General features: G+C 40.1%; 1 protein-coding gene across 11 annotated transcripts in view; it reads left to right on the top strand.

Moving 5' to 3' along the window:
• Positions 1-19,629, top strand: part of NCKAP5 (NCK associated protein 5) — a 973,837-nt gene that overhangs the window by 757,421 nt on the left and 196,787 nt on the right. For all 11 annotated transcript variants that reach the window (XM_038565025.1, XM_038565023.1, XM_038565024.1 and 8 more), the window contains one exon: positions 14,606-14,674. In XM_038565025.1, the coding sequence (XP_038420953.1) occupies positions 14,606-14,674 (69 nt within the window). The remainder of the gene's footprint in view (positions 1-14,605; positions 14,675-19,629) is intronic.

Raw genomic sequence — 19,629 nt, 5'->3', positions numbered from 1 at the left:
CTTTTGCTAAAAATCTTAGAGTTCCTGAATTGTTGGCTCTGTCATGATTGGAAAATGCTTGTTACATCTTGAGCTCAAATATGTAATTTGTTGAATTGCTCAGATTTTCAATTTTAATAGGAATAATTTGACAGTGCTATTAAATGTTTGGAATAATGAAATGTTTGTACCACTCTTTAAAAACACATACTTGTCTGACATAGAAATCTTCACTTTCCTGAATCTATGCAAGTCTGACTCTCAAACACAGTCTTTTGCAGGCTGCATGCATCGGTTTTCCTATTCCAGCTGGTATGTATGTGGTCAGGATGGGGCCACATACAAAAGAAAGTGGTGGGTAGGAAGGAGTTGCAGGGGAGGGGTGGTCAGGAAAGACTACCTTAGCAAGTGCAGAGATGAAGGAAGGAATCTCATTAAATGAAGGAGATATGTGTGCTAATAGCTGTAAGACACTTTATCCTTGAGTTTCTGAAACTAAATTGTATAAACAGACCTTAGGAAGAGAGCAGAGCTGGGAGTGGCATCGAGCTGAGGCCTGATGGTCATCTGACTCAGTGGTTCCTGAGTGAAGTCACAGCAGAGCACAATCCGTTAACCCTTTATCTTAGCAGATATAAATGGCATGTTTATACCATTTGAGAGCTATTCTCAAGCTCTGTGGTAGATGGGAACAATGGTGTGCAGAAGCAAGCTCATACTAGCTTTTGAGATCCAGTTATTTTTTCAAGAATTTTGTGAGTCTGTCAGTAAACACAGCAATTATTATTAATTGAATTCTGACATTTACAGGTCAAGGTAAAACACACTCAAAACTCATCACTTCCTGATTACTTTATAACATTTTACTATTTGTTTTACATTAGTTTCAGATGTACAACATGATGATTCGACAACTCTGTGTATTATGCTCACCACAGGTGTAGCTGCCATCTGTCACCATATAATAGTATTACAGTACCATTGACTATATTCCCTGTGCTGTAACTTTCATCCCTGTGACTTATTCGTCCCATACCTGGAAGCCTGTACCTGCCACCCCAGCCCCTCTGTTAATCACCAGTTTGTTCTCAATATGTATGGATTTGTTTTTGCTTTTGTTTGTTTGTTCATTTTATTATGCTAGACTCTACATATGAGTGAAATCATATGATATTTGTCTTTCTCTGATTTATTTCACTTAGCATTATACCCTCTAGGTCTATCCACATCACAAATGACAAGATTTCATTCATTTTTAAGCCTAAATAATAGTTCTTTTTGTGCATATTCCATATATTATTTACCCATTCATATATTGATGGACACCTAGGCTGCTTCCATAATTTGACTATTGTAAACAGTGCTGCAACAAACACAAGTGACATTTTACTATTATCCGGTCTCTATACCCTGTACAGTGAAGACACTATATGATGTGCTACTGTGCATCTCCTCCCAACTCTGTGCTTGGGGGCTCAGAATCAACTACAGTGGCAGTATTTACACCATGGAAATTGCAGAAGACTACAAAGCAAGGCTCTTCTCTACCAGAGAAGAGATCGTTAAACAATTGCCAGCACTGGCTCCAAAGAGGAGCTTGTTTTGCTAAGGTGAGAATGTGGTCCCTTCCCAAGTGTTCATGTGCAGCTCTTCTCTCAGCTCCCTGAGCTACTGGCTACCCTGCGTCTGGCTCAGCATGGCTTGGTTACTCCATGTCAGTCTAATGGGTTTAGTTGGACTTTCCTGTTATTGTTTATAGTATCGGGTATAAGGGTGAGGATAAAGTCAGCAACTGTGGCAATTTGCCCACATGTCATCCCTGTGGCCTTTGCAAATGGCAAGGGTTTGAAAGTAAGTTTGAGTAGAATCAATAAACAGATCTTGGATGCATAAAACAGAAGTGTTTATCCTCCTAACCAATTAATATTTCTTCTTACAATCCTAGCTGCAGTGTACATCCTTGGGAAATAAGAATTGTAAGGGTCAGAATTACAAATGATCTGGGTGCCCTTCTGTGTCCTGGGCAGTGCTAGGTATGGGAAACAACGCTGCTTGCTTTCACTGAGCAAAGATGTGTGGGATGGGGGGATGTCAACCACCCTGTGCTGCCTGTGGTAGGTGCCGTAACCAAGGGGTGACAGGGTGCTGTGAAACATGGTAATAGGCACCTGGCTCAGTGGCATCGGAAGTCAGATAGAGGACTATTTTGTGTACAGTTTGAGAAGAACTCTGAGTAGCACATTGTTCTTTTCAATGACCCTAAGACATGGTGGAGATTATCATGTTAATTCTTTTCAGGCCTTACAGGAAAGCCCAATAGGTGATCACTTGAGATATGATTTCAAGGTGGAATGTGACGCCCTATTCCAGACCACTCTACACCCCTGCAAACCTGCCCACTTTCTAATTCCTACAATGCTACAATTAAAGATTCACTCCCTAATCCTCTCTTAAAATGCAAATCCTCTTAGTGCTTTACTTATCATTTGAATCTTAATGTGAACGAAGTTGGGAGTATCTCTCTGAGAGCAGGGTTTTCTGTAGGGCAGGGTATTAGATAAATTGGTGCTAGCAAGTGGAAGTAAGGAGATAAGAGAGAAGTGAGGGAAAGGAGAAGGGGAGGCCACTGATGAAAGGAGCCAGTGCCAGAAGCTGGCTTATATGTGAGGCTATTTAAAACACCCAAGTGTAGGGCACCTGGGTGGCTCAGTCAGTTGAGCATCTGAGTCCTGATTTCTACTCAGATCATGATCTCAGGGTTGTGGATCGAGACCCATGTCAGATTTGCTAGGGGGCAAATCTGCTTGAGATTCTTTCCCTCTGCCCCTCCCCACACTTGTTCTCTCTCTCTCTCTCTCAAAAAAAAAAAAAAAAAAAAAAAAAAAAAATCTTAAAAAAAAAAAAAATACCCAGGTGTGAGGGCCCAGCTTACACTTCTCTTGGCTGAAATCCCCTGTCCACAGGACACGCCCTGGCTGACACCTCTCCCCCTGCTAAGCCTGTGAGCTGCCTAGGTTTGGATGGGAGTTGTTCTACAAAGGACATAAGGAAACGAACATTGATTGAATCCTATAATGTGCCAGGCTCTGTATTAGATGTGGTTTACATTCATCATGCCATTCAACATCAAAAGAGTGATGGGTATTTATTACCCTCTTGTTTACCAAGGAGAAGACAGATTCAGAGCCCGAGTGACTTGCCTGAGGTCATAGCAGGGAAGAGGCAGCACCAAGATCCAAATAAACACTTACCTGACTTCAAAGGCCAGGCTTCTTTACACTGTAAAAAAATAAAAATAAAAAGGAAATTTAAAAAGCACACTCTGGCCTCCCATTAGAATCTCCTATTTTCCTCCTAGGATGATATACCCTTCTTACCACCCTACCACCTACTGACTCCACACATGGATTTCTTTCCTATATATCCCCTGTAGGCAAGAAAATTATCAAGTTTTTTGTCTGTTTCTGTTGTGAAAGCATTGCCTTTTATTATTTTTCAGATATAATACAATATCAAGTAATATTTTTTCTAAATCATAAATATTTTTTCCTATTCTACACAAACACACACACACACACACACACACACACTGTCATATCCTCTCAGTGGCTGTTCCCCACAGTGAGAATCACTGAGGTATGAGAGAAGTGGATTCATGAACTGAATAAGAGAAAGCAATGCACAAAATTGCATATTTTCATCTATATGGAGTGAGAATCTCTATGGTAAGTGCTCCACTACAAGTACTCAGATGGTACGTCGTGGAAGCAGAGAGCAGGCACCTGTTCCACCTCAAGAGAAGGCTTGTGAAGGCTTCCAGTGGAGATGACAAGCTTGGTGGCCACCTCCAATTCCAGAAAAGCACTCAGGAACTCCTGAACAGTTCAAAGCTGACAATAACGAGGGGCTAGCAGAGGGTAACAACTGCCTTCATTCCGAAACCAATTCATATGAGACACTGGTTCTCAAAATAGGATTCCCAGACCAGCAGCATCAGCACCACCTGGGAACTTGTTAGAGCTGCAAATTCACAGGTCCTTCTCTAGATGTCCTGTGTCCAAACTGATGGTGCCCAGCAATCTGATCTAATGAGCATATCAAGTCATTCTGATGCATACTCAAGTTTGCAAGCCACTGGTCTAGAGCCCCACTTCAGTACTCAAATTCTGAAAGGACGCAGATATTTTACCATAAAATGTTTATTTAATTCTTAAAAAATGAACCTGTGAACAGGTCTGCATAGTATGTTCCTCTTGCAGGGAATCCTGAACTACTTGAAACAGGGATGCCATTTTTTTTTCAACTTAGGTGCCCACTGCCTTGTTCTGGGTCTGGACTCAGTGGGCATACCGTGAAAGCAAGGACATTTTGATGATGTGTCTGCATGTATGGGCACACAAGTGTCCAGTTGTTCCTGTGGTGGATGGGCACAGCTTATAACTATTTCCTGAAAATTTTTGGGATGACAGAATTTGCTTCTGAGCTGCACAGGAGCCCTAGACCCTGGCTGGGTATAGAGACTCTAACTCTTACATAAAGTCACTGGGAAACACCCCTTAGCCACCTATCCCTTGCACATCCACTACAGTGACCAGACATGGTCAGTTAAATGATGCAGACCCCATCAGTTTCACCTGATGGTAAAAAAGGAAAGAAGATTCTATACCCAGGTCGAGTTCTTGGTATCTTTTGTACTGAGGCTCTCTACCACTCTGCTAAATTAAAATGTGCATACTTGGATGGCATGCTTGATGGCATACGTAGCCCCTCCCATGGTGCTTTATACTTCTAGTGTTTTTAGACAGCTTTCAAAATAGAATAGACGACAGTGTAATTAGGGATATTTGGGGCCTGTCTGTGTTATGCTTGGAAGGCTGGATGTGAAGTTCCTTGGCCCACAGACCAAAGCCTCTAGGATGTCACTGTAGTCAGCCAGTAAGTTATTTAACTAGTGCCACAGGACTCTGATTCAGGGTGGCAGTCATAAAGGAGTACACTTTCCCACCTGTGAGGCCAAACCATGATTTCTTGCCCTTTTTCTGATTTTTCTACCTTTGCTGAACTGAGGAGTTTTCTACAAGCTGGGAAGATGTCATTTTGAAAAAGGCCAGGCATGCAGCAGTGGTAGCCACAGGGATGCATCCTTTTTAACTACTGTGGATAGGATTTTTTTTCTTCTCTTCCTTTTCACCTCCTTTTTCCATCTTCTTTCCTCCAGACCATTCTACCTCTGCTCAATTTCTACCACTTTCATTTCCACACCATCAGTTTGTTCTCATTTATCATTCTTGAACCCAAGATTTTCTCTGCAGTGGATGTTTCCTGGCACCTGACATTATTCATTTCCATAATAACTTGACAGTGTCTACACTCAGGGTTCTTACATGGTGAGATAATTTATTTCTGATTGCTAATACAAGCCAGATGTCATTTTCCTGGTATTTTGTTCAAAATTACAACATTATCTTTATTCATTCCAATGAGGACTTTTCCTGTAGGTTTGAGTAGGCTTAGTCAAAGGTCAAGTGACCTCTTCAAGAAATATCTTTCCTATCTCATATAAAATTAGTCATGTTTTTTTTTCTCTAATCTTATTGAATGATAGCTTTTAATGTAAGAAATTAATTTGTTTCCTCTACTAAGCTTTCTTCTTCTTTGAGGTAGCTCTTATGTTTTTAATTTTTTTTTTTTTTATTTTATGATAGTCACACAGAGAGAGAGAGAGAGGCAGAGACACAGGCAGAGAGAGAGAAGCAGGCTCCATGCATCGGGAGCCCAACGTGGGATTCGATCCCAGGTCTCCAGGATCGCGCCCTGGGCCAAAGGCAGGCGCCAAACCGCTGCGCCACCCAGGGATCCCTAGCTCTTATGTTTTATATATCTTTATATCCTCCATAGAAAGCTTCTTGGAGAACAGTGAGAGATCAGTAACAGGATGCATGCAGGGAAGAAATGATGTTCTAGCTCGCCCCTAAATATGTCCAATCAGCTTAACTTGCTGTGTGACCTTTGAGGCCTAAAATGACTGTTTTATTCTTCTCACAATTTTGTGCATCATAAATTTGAAAAGGACACACTGGATTTATCTCTAATCCATGTGGTGTCAGCTAGAGTTAGAAGATCCATTTCCAGGATGTCTTCTTTATTTCCATGTCTGGGCTCTATCTCTACACGAGGCAGCTCATTCTCCAGAATCCCTCCATATGGCTTGGGCTTGATACTATTTCAAGATACCGACTTTCTTACATGGTAGCTCAAGACACCAAGAGCTAATGTTCTGAGAGACCAAGGTAGAAGCCAAAAGAATCATGGTATAACCTTAGAAGTCCTCAAAATGGCATGTTGGCCACATTCTATTATTCACACAAGTCAGTAAGGCCAGTTCAGTCAAGGAGATATATCATAAAGCGTTTACAACCATCTTTAATCTACCACTATGACAATACTAGTGATGAGTGAAATTAACACTCGTAAGTAAGGAGCAAAAACTCAATTCCTCATACTCTCATACTATAGAGAAGTAGGTACTTTAAACATTCTGCCGGTTGTGAAAATGTGTCAGATGATGTATACTGTTTTTTGTTTGTTTGTGTAGAAACTATAGACAGAAGAATAATAAATTGACATATGCAAAGAGTAAAAATTATTCATTTGTTTAATTTCCTACCTGTCTAAAGATATTATCAAAAAGGTACTTCAAGATGTATCTATATGTATGTGTATGACCACCACTGAGAGGACATAGGTAAAAAGTGCCTGACATAGATTTTGTGCAATTGATATTAAGTACATAAAAATATGAAAATGAGTTTTAATTTTCACCCAGAAGTCTAGTAAAAAATGCATTAAAATAAACTTTTCTACTTTGAAAAGAGACATTTAAGGCTTGATCCCTATCTTGGAGAGCTTATAGTTTAGCTGGAGAATAATAATAATATCCATAAAAGTAATAATCCCATTTAAAGACATTATCATTGATTGTTGACAAGTATGACCCTGCCTTATGGTCAAGTTCAAATTAATGAACATAGGAGGAATAGTGGAATTTAAAAATCACTATCATTGTAATAATTGTTTTAGGCAAAAAATGATCAATGGATGCTAAAATAAATGAACAAAATGTGGGTATTTAGATATTTGCATAATCTCAAAGACTTTGGATAGTTACATATTTTCAAAATAACTTTCAATTAGATAGTTGTGATTATAAAGGGAAATTACTTTTTTAGTGGTGAATCTGGCAGACACCAAACTAACCAAGTGATCAAAGTCGACACACTTGTAATGAGATAAAACTGTATCACATGCCTCTTCCTCATGATGTACTGAGAAGGACACAATATCATTGCTGTAATATTCTTGCCAGAAATACTTTAATGTAACCATGAGGAAACATCAAACAAACTCAAATTGAAGGACATTCTACAAAATAGCTAGCCTGTATTCTTGAAAAATGTCAAAGTCATGAAAGACAAAAGAACTCTTCCGTGTTACAGCAAGACTAAAGAGAAATGATAACCAAATGCAGCTCTGGGAACCTGGAGTTGGTCCTGAGTGCAATAAGGACATTAGAGGGATAATTGATGAAATTTGAATAAGGTCTGTAGAGTGGATTAGGTATTATATCAAAGTTAATTCTTGAATTTGAGAACTATACAGTGGTTATGTAAGAACATTATTTTGTGTATTACGAGGTCAAAGGGAATCATGTCTGTACCTTTCTTTCAAAAACATTTTTTAAAATCATCTCTGATTATAAATAGGAATAAACAAATGCTCTAGTAAGTGTGGTAAAAAAATAAACTTTGAGGAATTGGGAGGGAAAATGAGAGATATTCTTTATAATGGTTTCCAAATCTTCTTGTACATCTGAAATTTTTTCTTAAAATGTAATATATGCCCCATTTTATTTTTTATGTTCAGATTTCTGAGACTGGAAAAAATGAGTGGCATTTAGAAGGGTCTGTAGGGAAGTAGAATATATTCTGGGCTCCTGCAGCAGAACCAGAGGTACAGAACTAAGCTCAGCAGAAGTGAGCAGGGTGGCTCAGTTGGTTAAACAACTTCCTTTGGCTCACATCATGATCCCAGGGTCCTAGGATCAAGTGCTGCATTGGGCTCCCTACTCAGTGAGGTATCTGCTTCTTCTTTTCCCCCTCCACCCCCTACTCATGCTTTCTCCCACTATCACTATCCCTCTCTCTCTAAAATAAATAAATAAAATCTTAAAAAAAAAAAAAAAAAAAGGACTGGAGGTGCAGCCTTAGGAACAAGAGGTGGGCCTTCATGAGAGACCCAGGAGCCTGGACTGATGTGAGAGATGTCAATTTCTCTCAAGCAGGAAACACAGGTAGATGGTTGTTGAACAGAGGAGTAGGAACAGAGTATAGGAGGTGAAAAGCCTACAATGGAGTCGTTACTTAGTACAGAGGGGGAACCCTTTTGTGTAGAACTATTCTGACTTTGGTTCATGGAAAAGGATGTTATGTTAGTCCGTTCATGCTACTATAACAGGATACAATGGCTTAGAAACAACAGAAATTTGTTTCTCATAGTTCTGCAGACCTGGAAGTCCAAGATCAAGCCTTTGGCATGGTCAAGATCTGATGAGGGCCCTCTTCCTGGTTCCTAGCCAGCACTTTCTCACTACATCCTCACATGGTGGAAGGGAGCCAGCAAGCTCTGTGGAGCCTCTTTTATGTAAATCTGATTTGATGTTTGAGGATTCAGCCTTCATGTTCCAATTACTCCCAAAGCCCCCCATCCCTCAATACCATCATATCAGACATTAGGATTTCATCATATGAATTTCTGGGGGAACACAGACATTCAACCATGAAAGATGTATTAAGCAAATTCATGGTATAGAGAGATTTTAAATCTAATAAGCATTTAGTGAATTACCATGCAACAGCAATCTAGAAGCATCAGTCCTTTTGGTCATTGTTGAGCTCTAGCCCGCATTTGTTCACAGTGCAAGACCTCTGAATAACATAGTTCCTTTTAAGTATACGTTCATTTAGACCCATCCTCCACAGTGAACCAAAATAATATGGGTTTACTCTATGAAGCTGTTTGTTTTATAAAGACGTGTGAGAACACTATAGAGATGAAATCAGGCACATATTTAAATCCTTGGAACTGGGAATCACAAGGAAACCACACTGAGCTCTAGGGACTCAGTCTAGCAAAAGTTTTTGGTTGTTGTAGAAGACAAAGCTGAACACAGAGACCCACTGTTATATTTAGCATGCATGCTCTAATTACATCCTCTGGGGATACTGATTTAATAACGTAATTTCTTGAAGTACGAAAGACCTGTGTCGTCATTCCTGTAATTCTCAGTAGTAACACTTGCTTTTTCTCTTTTCCTCCCTCCCTTGTCCTTTTTCATTCCTGCCATGAAATGATTCACTGTTTCTTTAAATCACATTTAATTAAGGTTTGTTTTTCTATTCTTCCCTTTTGTTTTTTCCTCTGTTGCCTCATGTTGGTAGCAGGTAAATCCTGATTTTCTAATAAATGCAAATGGATTAAAGAAGATCACGAGTTCAAGATTATTTTAACTTCATAATTGTTAATATCGCTCTTGTCCCCTGGGATATGTAGGATTACATCAATTAAATTGGTCTCTGTAACTGAACACATTAACCGTAAGTGTGACGACTGTGTCTTCCCCAGCACCCTTTAGGTGTTTAATTTGCTTGCCTGTAATAGATTGTCAGAGCAGTAAATGTGAGGCAAGTAATGTAAGTGGTATAATGATGGTAATTATCTGAATGGATCGATTGTAGTGTTATTGCAACATGATATTGTGGGTAGGAGTGAGATAGAGACATCCCATATAAATTCCCATTTTCAGCTTTATTTCCTTACACGTTTTTTCCAAGACATTTAAAGTGAAAACAGCATAAACTGGCACTGTCATTCTCTCCTTTATCTCTTCCCATTATCCTTTGTGCCACTGCCTTCCTGAAACCAGCAGACCCCATGCAAGCTCAATTTCTCTAAAGAAAGCAGCGACTTTATAGAATTGGAATTCCATCAGTCCCCCCGTGATTCACAGGATCCAAATATTTGAACTGGGAGTCACTTTGTAGATTGGCTAGGCTATTCCCTTCATTTATTATCTAAAGAACTGTGAACCCAGCAAGGTTAAATGACTCGCTAAAGGTTTCACAACTGGGTGTTGTTGGGTAGACTGGAATGATGGGGATAGAATCTGGAGCCAGTGCTCCCACCTGGACTGAGGGAGGACCTGGGAGGTTATACCAGCTGCAGATATGACACACGTTCAGTGTGATAGGCCACTGCAGTCCCTCAAGGAAACAGTAACAAGCAATAAGGAAATAGCTTTCCATTGAGTATCGGTGGGTGGGAGGTGGGATTGAAAAGACGAAATAGTCTAGGTTTAACCAATATTGAATAAGTCCAAACAGATGGTCAGCATGAGGCTAGAATCACTGGGCTATGGGGTAGATGTCTGCCCATGACAAGAATGGAAAGAACATGGCAGGATCCCACCTGAGAGACAGGAATGCTAGCTAGAATGACTGCTACAACAGAGATCAGGTCCAGAGGAAAAGAGTCAAAGGCAAGTATTAGAGCTGAGACCTGAAGGAGAAACAGGGTTTGGACTCATAGGATCCAAACCAGGAATAGGTCAAATGATCTAACAGTGACAAGAGCACATCCACAAAGGCTTCTATTAGCAATTTCCCTCAACTTTTGTGCCCCATTTTCATTTGATCACTTCACTTGAGTTTCATTATTGATCAAAACAACAAACTGGCCTCAATCTGGAGCTTTGTACACATCTGTCAAAGAAAATATTACAGTCACCAGAGGCACAAATAGGAGCACATATTACCATACTTTCTGTATTACCAGAAAAAAAGGAACATGAGAACTTCAAATCACTGTTAAGTAGAAAATAAACACCAGATACTCACAAAACTGTGGCTGCAAGCCTGTGTGTCCCAGGAGAGAGAGGCAGCAGGATGCGTGGGGAAAGTTCTCCTAGTTCTGACCACAGATGGAGACCAGAAGTGCCCAGGGCTGGCTATAGGGCAGGGCTTGAAAATGTAGGGGACCGGAGATGACTGTCCAGAGAAGCAAGGCTTCTGGGGAGAAGGAAGCAAGGAGAAAAGAGGTGCCATTTGAAGATCTGGTTCAGAAGAGAAGAGGAAGAGGGAAAATTTGAAGATGCTAAAGAAATAAAGGAGAAATGTAAGGCCAATCTCCTCCAATCATCATGTGGTAGAGAGAGGGTGAACAGTAAAACACACTGATAAAGCGGAAAAGAATGCGACAAGAGGATTGGTAGGAAGAAGGACTGAGGGGAAAGTTGATTGTGGCATATGTAATTGAGGGAGCCAAGGGACATGATTTTAACCAGATAGTAACAATTAAGTAAGACATAAAAAGGAATAAAAACTATTAAAGAACCTGTAAAAGGTGGAGGGGAATGAAGCAGAAGAGATAGTGAGGAAGTGATACCTCACTGAGTGTACCTTTTAGTAGGGTTTTGACTTTAGGGATCATATTACTGTTCTCTATATTCAGAAATTGGGGTGAAATGCACAACAGGAGGAGAAACTGAATCTGACTACTGTCAGAAACAAATTAACTGAACTGCACAAAGGAATGGATAGCATCACCCCAGGAAAGGGAGACAGTTATCAAACTAGTAACTTTTGAACATAGTGTCATTACTATACACCCCACATTCTAAAAGAAAAAGCAATTTGTGAATTCTTCTTATACTATATTCCATGCCATCATAATCTTATATGCACTGTGGGGTTGAATAAAGGAGGAAATGTATGGCTGCTTGTGTTCTCACTGTAGAAAAGGAAGACACAGATATGAAAAGGGGAAGGCAAAGAAGAAATCTGTAGTGGTTGGAGTGTGTGTGTGTGTGTGTGTGTGTGTGTGTGTAGGTAGGTATGGTGTTTCACTGAAAAGGACTAGAAGAAATGGCCTCTCAGTAGCAATTGGCATGCATTAATAGCCAGATCTTGGTTTCCAGGTATCATTCCCCAATGAAAAGCAAGTAGGATTCCATGGAGAAATGGTTGATTTCAGAAATGGTGCAAAGAAAAAGCAAAGTGGGCTTGGAATGTTTCCCTGTGCCTAAAAAGAAAGCCTTTTCAAAAAGATGAAAACATGTCAAAAGGCCACAGGTTAGAGAGGTTCACTTTCTCAAAGCTGGGACAACTTGAGCATCAAAGTAAATAAATGCAGTAATGACTTAGAACCCTTTCAATAAGAAAATAATCCATGTATTCAGACTAGGAAATAATAAATAGGAAAAGCATATTCTTATGATAGAATGTAAACTCATAAACGTAGGTGGGATAATGGGGTGAGAAATCACCATGTGCGACCATAGGAATCATTGATTCGGGCAAGATTCATCAATGGTTGCTAAAATAAATTGATGAAAATTTGATGAGAAATATTATATTTTCATAGTCTAAAGACATTTCTGAACAATATATTAACTACATAAGGAAAGTAACTTTGGAGTGGGGAGATTTGGCAGGTCCCACCTTAACCAAGTGATCAAAGCTAACATGTCCAGTAATGGTGACATGGACATGACCAGTTCTGGTATGATGCACTGAGAAGGACCCAGCATCATTCATATGCTATTCCTGCCAAGTGTACAGGAGGAAATTTGAAACAAGCCCAAATTAAGGGACATCCCACAAAATAATTGGCCTTTACTCTTCCAAGAAAGAAAAAGAAAGGAAGAAAGGAAGAGAGGGAGGGAAGAAGGGAGGGAAGAAGAACAGGAAGAAGGGAGGGAAAAGAAGGAAGGGAAGGGAAGGGAAGGGAAGGGAAGGGAAGGGAAGGGAAGGGAAGGGAAGGGAAGGGAAGGGAGGAAGAAAAAAAGAAGAAGAAACTAATAGTATGAAAAACAAAAGACTATTCCAGATTAAAGCGTCCTATATGAATGACAAATAGATGCAATAGATGCCTGACCCTGGATAAGTTTCAAGACTGGAAAAATTGCTGTAATGACATTGCTGGAACAATGGACGCATTGGAATAGATACTGAAGATCAGATTGTGTATTGTATCAATTAATATTTCCTGAACTTGACAACTGTACTGTGGTTGTGTGAAAAAATGTTTTTGTCTTTAGGAAATATATACAGAAGTATTTAGGGGTAAAGAGCATCATGTCTGCGACTCACTTGCAAGTTGCAGGGAAAAACAATGAAAGAAAAAGGGAATGATCTAATAATCTCTCAAATGTGGCAAAATGCTAACAGTTGGTGAATCTGAGGAAAGGGTATGTGGGAGTTCCTTATACTTTTCTTTTAGATCATCTGCAAGTTGAAATTATTTCCAAATAGAAAGGGTTGTTTTTTTGTTTTTTTTTAAAGAAAAATCTGATGGGAAGAAAATTTAAGATAAAATGTTGATCTTTGTACCACCTAAAAATCACACCATTCTTTTGAATAAAGATTTAGATCTTTTTAAATCTAAATGATTTAGAGCTCTGTATCCTCTACTGATTTAGAGCTCTGTATCCTCTGCACTTTGTTTTTTTAAAGATCTTATTTATTCATGAGAGACACAGGGACATAAGAAGAGGGATGAGAAGCAGGCTCCAGGCAGGGAGCCTGATGTGGGACTAGATCCAGTCACCCCCTGAGCCAAAGGCAGAGAAGCTCAACTGTTGAGCCACCAAGGTGTCCTCCACACTTTCAAATGTCAAGAAGGGTTGTAGTGAAGGGGTAGGTAGAGCTGAGTTTGCCTGGGGGTGGGGGGGTGGAGGGTGGAGGGTGCATGCTCTTTGTTGCAGCTTTGGGAAGGGTTAACTTGCAAGCTCAGGATTCAGACTAGGCCAATAGTAGCGGAAGGGGACATAGGTCACCAGTTGCAGAAGGCAGTTCCCATGTCACCATTTTATGCTCCTTCTGAAAACCTAGTATGCGTATACCTATGTCTTTTTCCCCTTCTTGTTCCACTAGCAGCCAGGTAACCATATTCAACTGAGTCTCCTCTAGTAACCTGTTTAAGATTCAGCTAGCCTCGTGGTTCTGAGGATCAGGAAAGCAGTAGTTTTTAAAAGGGAGGGGGAAGGACTCAAGTATACCTCGATTGTTGAATTTCTCATTATATTCTTATGCTTAATAGCCATCGATTAATAAGGAAAACGACGTGTGTGGTTTGTCTTTGGAATGATGCTTTCGTAGGTTTACCTGAGATTCTTTTCTGTGGCCTAAACAAATATCGGGTTGTGAAACTGTGACAGGTCTTAATGAAGTGGATTAAGGCATTTTGTACATTTACATTTTCGTAGAATGAAATAAACATGGTAATCCTTTTACAGAACACTCTCACATCAGGCCATGATTTGATTTGCTCCCTGTTCAGAATATCAAGTTTCGCATTTCTTTAAATGGTAATGTACTTTTGTGAACAAGCTGATAAGACACAAGTCATCCCTGAGATATTTATAATAGTACTTAGAGCAAACTTGTCAAAGATTCTTCTAAAAGATTGTCTTGGATCCTGAGAAGATATATTTAGTAACTGTACTGAATGAGTTGTCACCTAACACAACATTTCATTGATTTATTTGTATTATTTTTGTATCTCACTGCAGGCAGAGAATTCAGCTTTGGCTTTGGAAAATGAAAATCAAAGGGAACAGTATGAGCGATGTCTTGACGAGGTAAGCTGACTAGAAAGGTTCTTCACAAAAGGCCGGACTATTTAGGAATCCCTTGGTCAGATCTTAATAGATGTCTGTTACGGCCTCTGTAGAGCATTAGCATTCTGTCCTCCAGAGGAAGGTTGTACACATGACTGTGGACATTGAGAAGGAAGGCCAGTCTTTCTCTCCCACCCTCTCCCTCTTCCTTCTCTCCCTATTTTATTATACAGGCATCTGTAAGTCCCTTTTGGTTATCATTTAACATTCTTGGGGCACAGTTTGGGGAATGCTTCACTGTATGATAGATTCCTTCTGTCCAGTAAGTGTGATCCCCAGCCTGTGAATGAGAAAAGCCGATCAAAGCCCACTGCATCTCCAATTGGATGCTGTTTCTGAAAAAGAAAATTCTTGATAGAGTGGGTGGGGGCGATATTCGCAGTTGGCAGCCGGGGTGGGGGGGGGGGGAATCAGTAGATTGAGAACCAAGCCAAGAAGAGAAAAGAAAGTGAGGAAGAGAATTTGAGCAAATGGGAGAAGACAGAGCCACCCACGTGAATAAACTTGAGAAATATTATTTGATGATAATGAAGAGATGAAGGCAAAGATGGTGGGCGTTTCTAAGTCCCTGGGAGGCAAGGGGAAAATTGAGGTGTGTGCAGGGCCCTCATTATCCTCAGCCCTTCCCTTCACACTCTGTCAGGAATCCTACCATCCGTCTCTGTGGTAACACCCGGGCAGGATTGGTCACTCACCTCACTGACAAGCTCTCATCTGGGATTTTCTTGGTGATTGGAGTTATTACTTTAATGAGATGAGTTTTTTAGTCATCTGCCTGATACCCTAAAACTTGCACATACCTATCTTGTCGTCTTAGGAGTTGTTTGAAATAGCTGATGCAGGTTTTCAGAAAATAAGCACAACAACATTAAATCATGCTCCATTACCTTACCAGTGAAAACTAGCATGTAGGTCTGCAGTCATTTCCTCCTCACTAACAATTAGGAAAACCTTCTCCAAAAAACTCCTCTTGATCCTTCTTCCCCTCCCCCACACTGCCCTAGAAGGTGATGGATTATGCTATGAAGAACACAGGTTCAGATCCCACTTATGGCATCATCACTGCTACCACATACCTCTCTCCTCCCTCGAAACTGGGAATGGTCTCTCTCCTCAGAGTTGCAGTTGTGTCCAGTATTTTCTTACACTAGGGATTCTGAAAATGTGGCCCCTGAACCAGCAGCGGTAGCCTCACCTGGAAGTTATTAGAAATGCACAATCTGAGCCCCTGCCCCATACATCCCAAAGAAGGGACTCTGGGAATGAGCCTGGCAGTCTGTGTGTTTGCAGGCTCTTCGGGTGATGATGACACACCCTACAGTTTGAGAGCCACTGTCCTCAGAACATCGACTACTTTGCCTTATAGTTACGTATGTCTAATAGAAGAACTTTCAACATGTTTCCAGAAAGTTACTTAATGGTTTAATATTTCTAGCCATATATATCAGTTACTCAAGCAAAATGGTATTTGTAGTGCTCTGCCCTGTCAGGACCTAAAAAGACTTGAAATAGTCTTTGCAACGCCCAGAGTTAAAAGAATAGCTGGAGTAAGTTGACATAAGAGGGGAATGATGACTCAGTCTGGTGAGGCCAGTTTAGCACTTCTCCATGCTGTCCCCCAGGCTCCTGGTCCAATCAAAGTTTGGGGCAAAAAAAAATCAAATAGATCCAAGGATATTGAAAGCCACAAATATTGGCAAGTTTTCACTTTAACCTCCTGTACAGAATTTCTGATGAGATTGAATCTGTATTCAGAAGTTAAATTTATGTGAATCTCACCACAAGAACTTCTTATTTGTCAAAATTCTCCCACGGTCATCCCTCCCTATCAGTCAAAAAGCTCACAGCATTTCTTTATGGAAACTCATAGTCTTGTTTTCCATTTGCTACCTATGCCTACATTCTGAAGGTTTCATCAGAATGTGTTGGGTCAAACATAATTTTTCATCCAGAGAATTATTGCATATGGAGCTTCTACTGAAGACAGAATTTTTAAAGGCAGAGTCCCTCTGTTCTTAATTGCAAAAATTAACTGTTGCCAAAGAGATGATTTGCAACTCAGAACCACCTTTGAGCCGTACAAATGTTTTGCATTCATGATACCGGCCCCTGATTACATATGCCAGTTGTTTTGTAACTAATTGCATGAGGATAGACAATCCATTTCTATGCATTGTAAGAGAACACTCTCAAAGGGGTAGTTGAGTGTAGTAATAATGCCAACTGGAAATTCTTTCCAAGGCTTTTTAGACTAATTAGACAAACTAACAAGGTAAGGCCTCATGTAAGTTATTTCCTTGCTAGTGGGTTTCATAAAACATACACAAGTGGATATAATCTAAAATTGAAATGTTTTTCTATCCCTTTTACACTGATTGTTATTTTCTGGGAAATGAAGAACATGTTGAGAATTTGGGGAAAACACTGGGGAGTAAGAATACCCTCTGTGTGTCCTATAAAACAGGGGTGTGTTTATTCAGGAGGAAACAGCCACATCCACAGACACAGGCTTGCTGGCACACACATGCTCACAAATGTGTGCACACACACACACCCTTCACTACTTCACATCCCCTCCATGTCGCTCCTCTTCTCCTTGCATTACAATACAAAGACAACACCAAGGACCAGTCTTGATTTCTTGAGGGGGATGGAGGTTTCCATGTTTGTGTCTAGTTTCTTCCTTCAGCTGTTTGACACACAGTTTGCTGGCAAGCAGTGAATTGCTGTTTATTCTCATTAATATGTTGGCCAGAGTTCCTTTAGGACCAACTAATTCCCATGGGGAGAAGTATAATGACACACATAAAAAATAAGTAAAATAACATCTCCTCAAACTATTGCCTTACATTTAGGTGGATTCATTTGTATCCTACAATATTTGTTGTGTGTCAGGTCAGAGTCACCCAGGCCTGGGAAGTCATGGTGCTCCTCACCTGGCAGAAGTGAGAGGGATGATTAATCACAGTAGAATGATTAGAATGAAATGAGGGAAATTCACATAGGAAATGAGCTACACTGGGGTCTTTGGGAACATACAACCCAATCACTAAAGGGAGAGGCAGTGGGTATGCCGGCAGTCAGAACTGAAAGGACATCTTCAGCCACAGGAGCTGTAGCAGGTAAAGTCCAAGTAGTGCTCACCCTTACCTGAACATCGGATTTACCTGGGAAAGCTTAAGAATACTGTTGGCTGGGCTGCACCTCAGAGATTCTGGTCCAGTTCTGGTCTAATGTGGAGCCTGGGTGTTAGAAATTTTAAAGATTTCAGGGAGTTATAATATTCAGCCAAGATCAAGAACCATTGCACTTAAGTCCTCTGAATGCTGTGCTTTAAAGAACATTTTCAGAAAGTGTCCATAAGAGGATAAAAATCTCATCAAACTTGGATGAGATGATAGAAGAGCAATAGACTGGTATGTAAATTTGGGGTTATTTCTAATTCCTCAACAGTGTCTGAGCAAACAGAAAGTAAATGCTGTCCCAGCATTTTTCAAAGTGTGTTTTTGGGCCCTTTCTGCATCAGAAAGATGTGCAGTGGTTGCTAAAAGTACAGATTCTTGAACCACAAAAGACTACAAATAGTCAAAGCAATCTTGAAAAAGAAAACCAAAGCTGGAGTCAGCACAATTCTGGACTTCAAGCTATATTACAAAACTGTAGTCATCAAGACAGTATGGTACTGGTACAAAAACAGACATATAGATCAATGGAACAGAATAGAAAACCCAGAAATAGACCCACAACTATATGGTCAACTAGTCTTTGACAAAGTAGAAAAGAATATCTAATGGGAAAATAACAGTCTCTTCAACAAATGGTGTTGGGAAAACTGGACAGCAACATGTAAAAAGAATGAAACTGGACCACTTTATTAATCATATACATAAATAAATGTAGAATGGATGAAAAACCTAAATGTGAGACAGGAAGCCATCAGAATCCCAGAGAACACAGGCAGTAACCTCTCTGACATTGGCTGTAGCAACTTCTTAGTAGATACATCTCCCAAGGCAAGGGAAACAAAAATAAAAATAAACTATTGTGACGTCATCAAGATAAAAAGCTTCTGCACAGTAAAGGAACCAATCAACAAAACTAAAAGACAATCTTCAAAATGGAAGAAGATATTTGCAAATGACATATCTGATAAAGGGTTAGTAGGCATCATATATAAAGAACTTACACAACTCAACACCAAAAAAAAAAAACCATATAATCCAGTTAAAAATGGGCAGATGACATGAATAGATATTTTTTCAAAGAAGACATCTAGATGGCCAACAGACACATGAAAAGATGCTCAACATCACTCATCATCAGGGAAATACAAATCAAAACTACAATGAGGCATCACCTCACATCTGTCAAAATGGCTAAAATTAACAATACAGGAAACAACAGATGTTGACAAGGATGTAGAGAAAGGGGAACCCTCTTACACTATCAGTGGGAATGCAGACTGGTGCAGCCACTCTGGAAAACCCTTTGGAGGTTCCACAAAAAGTTAAAAATAGAACTACCCTGTGACCCAGCAATTGTACTACTAGGTATTTATCCAAAGGATGGAAAAATACTGATACAAAGGGGCACATGTGGGACACCTGGATGGCTCAGTAGTTGAGCATCTGCCTTCAGCTCAGGGCATGATTCTGGAGTTCCAGGATCGAGTCCCATATCTGGCTCTCTGCAGAGAGCCTGCTTCTCCCTCTGTCTGTGTCTCTGCCTCTCTCTCTGTCTCTTATGAATCAATCAGTCAATCTTAAAAAAAAAAAAAAAAAACAAAGGGGCACATTTGTTTATAGCAGCATTATCAATAATAACCAAATTATGGGAAGAGCCCAAATGCCCATCAACTGATGAATGGATACAGAAGATGTGGTATGATATACAATGAATATTACTCAGCAACAAAA

This window comes from Canis lupus, chromosome 19, assembly GCF_011100685.1.
Source record: "Canis lupus familiaris isolate Mischka breed German Shepherd chromosome 19, alternate assembly UU_Cfam_GSD_1.0, whole genome shotgun sequence".
NCBI classification, from domain to species: domain Eukaryota; kingdom Metazoa; phylum Chordata; class Mammalia; order Carnivora; family Canidae; genus Canis; species Canis lupus.
Note: the sequence above shows the minus strand (reverse complement) of the source record. Positions and strands in the feature narration are given on the sequence as shown.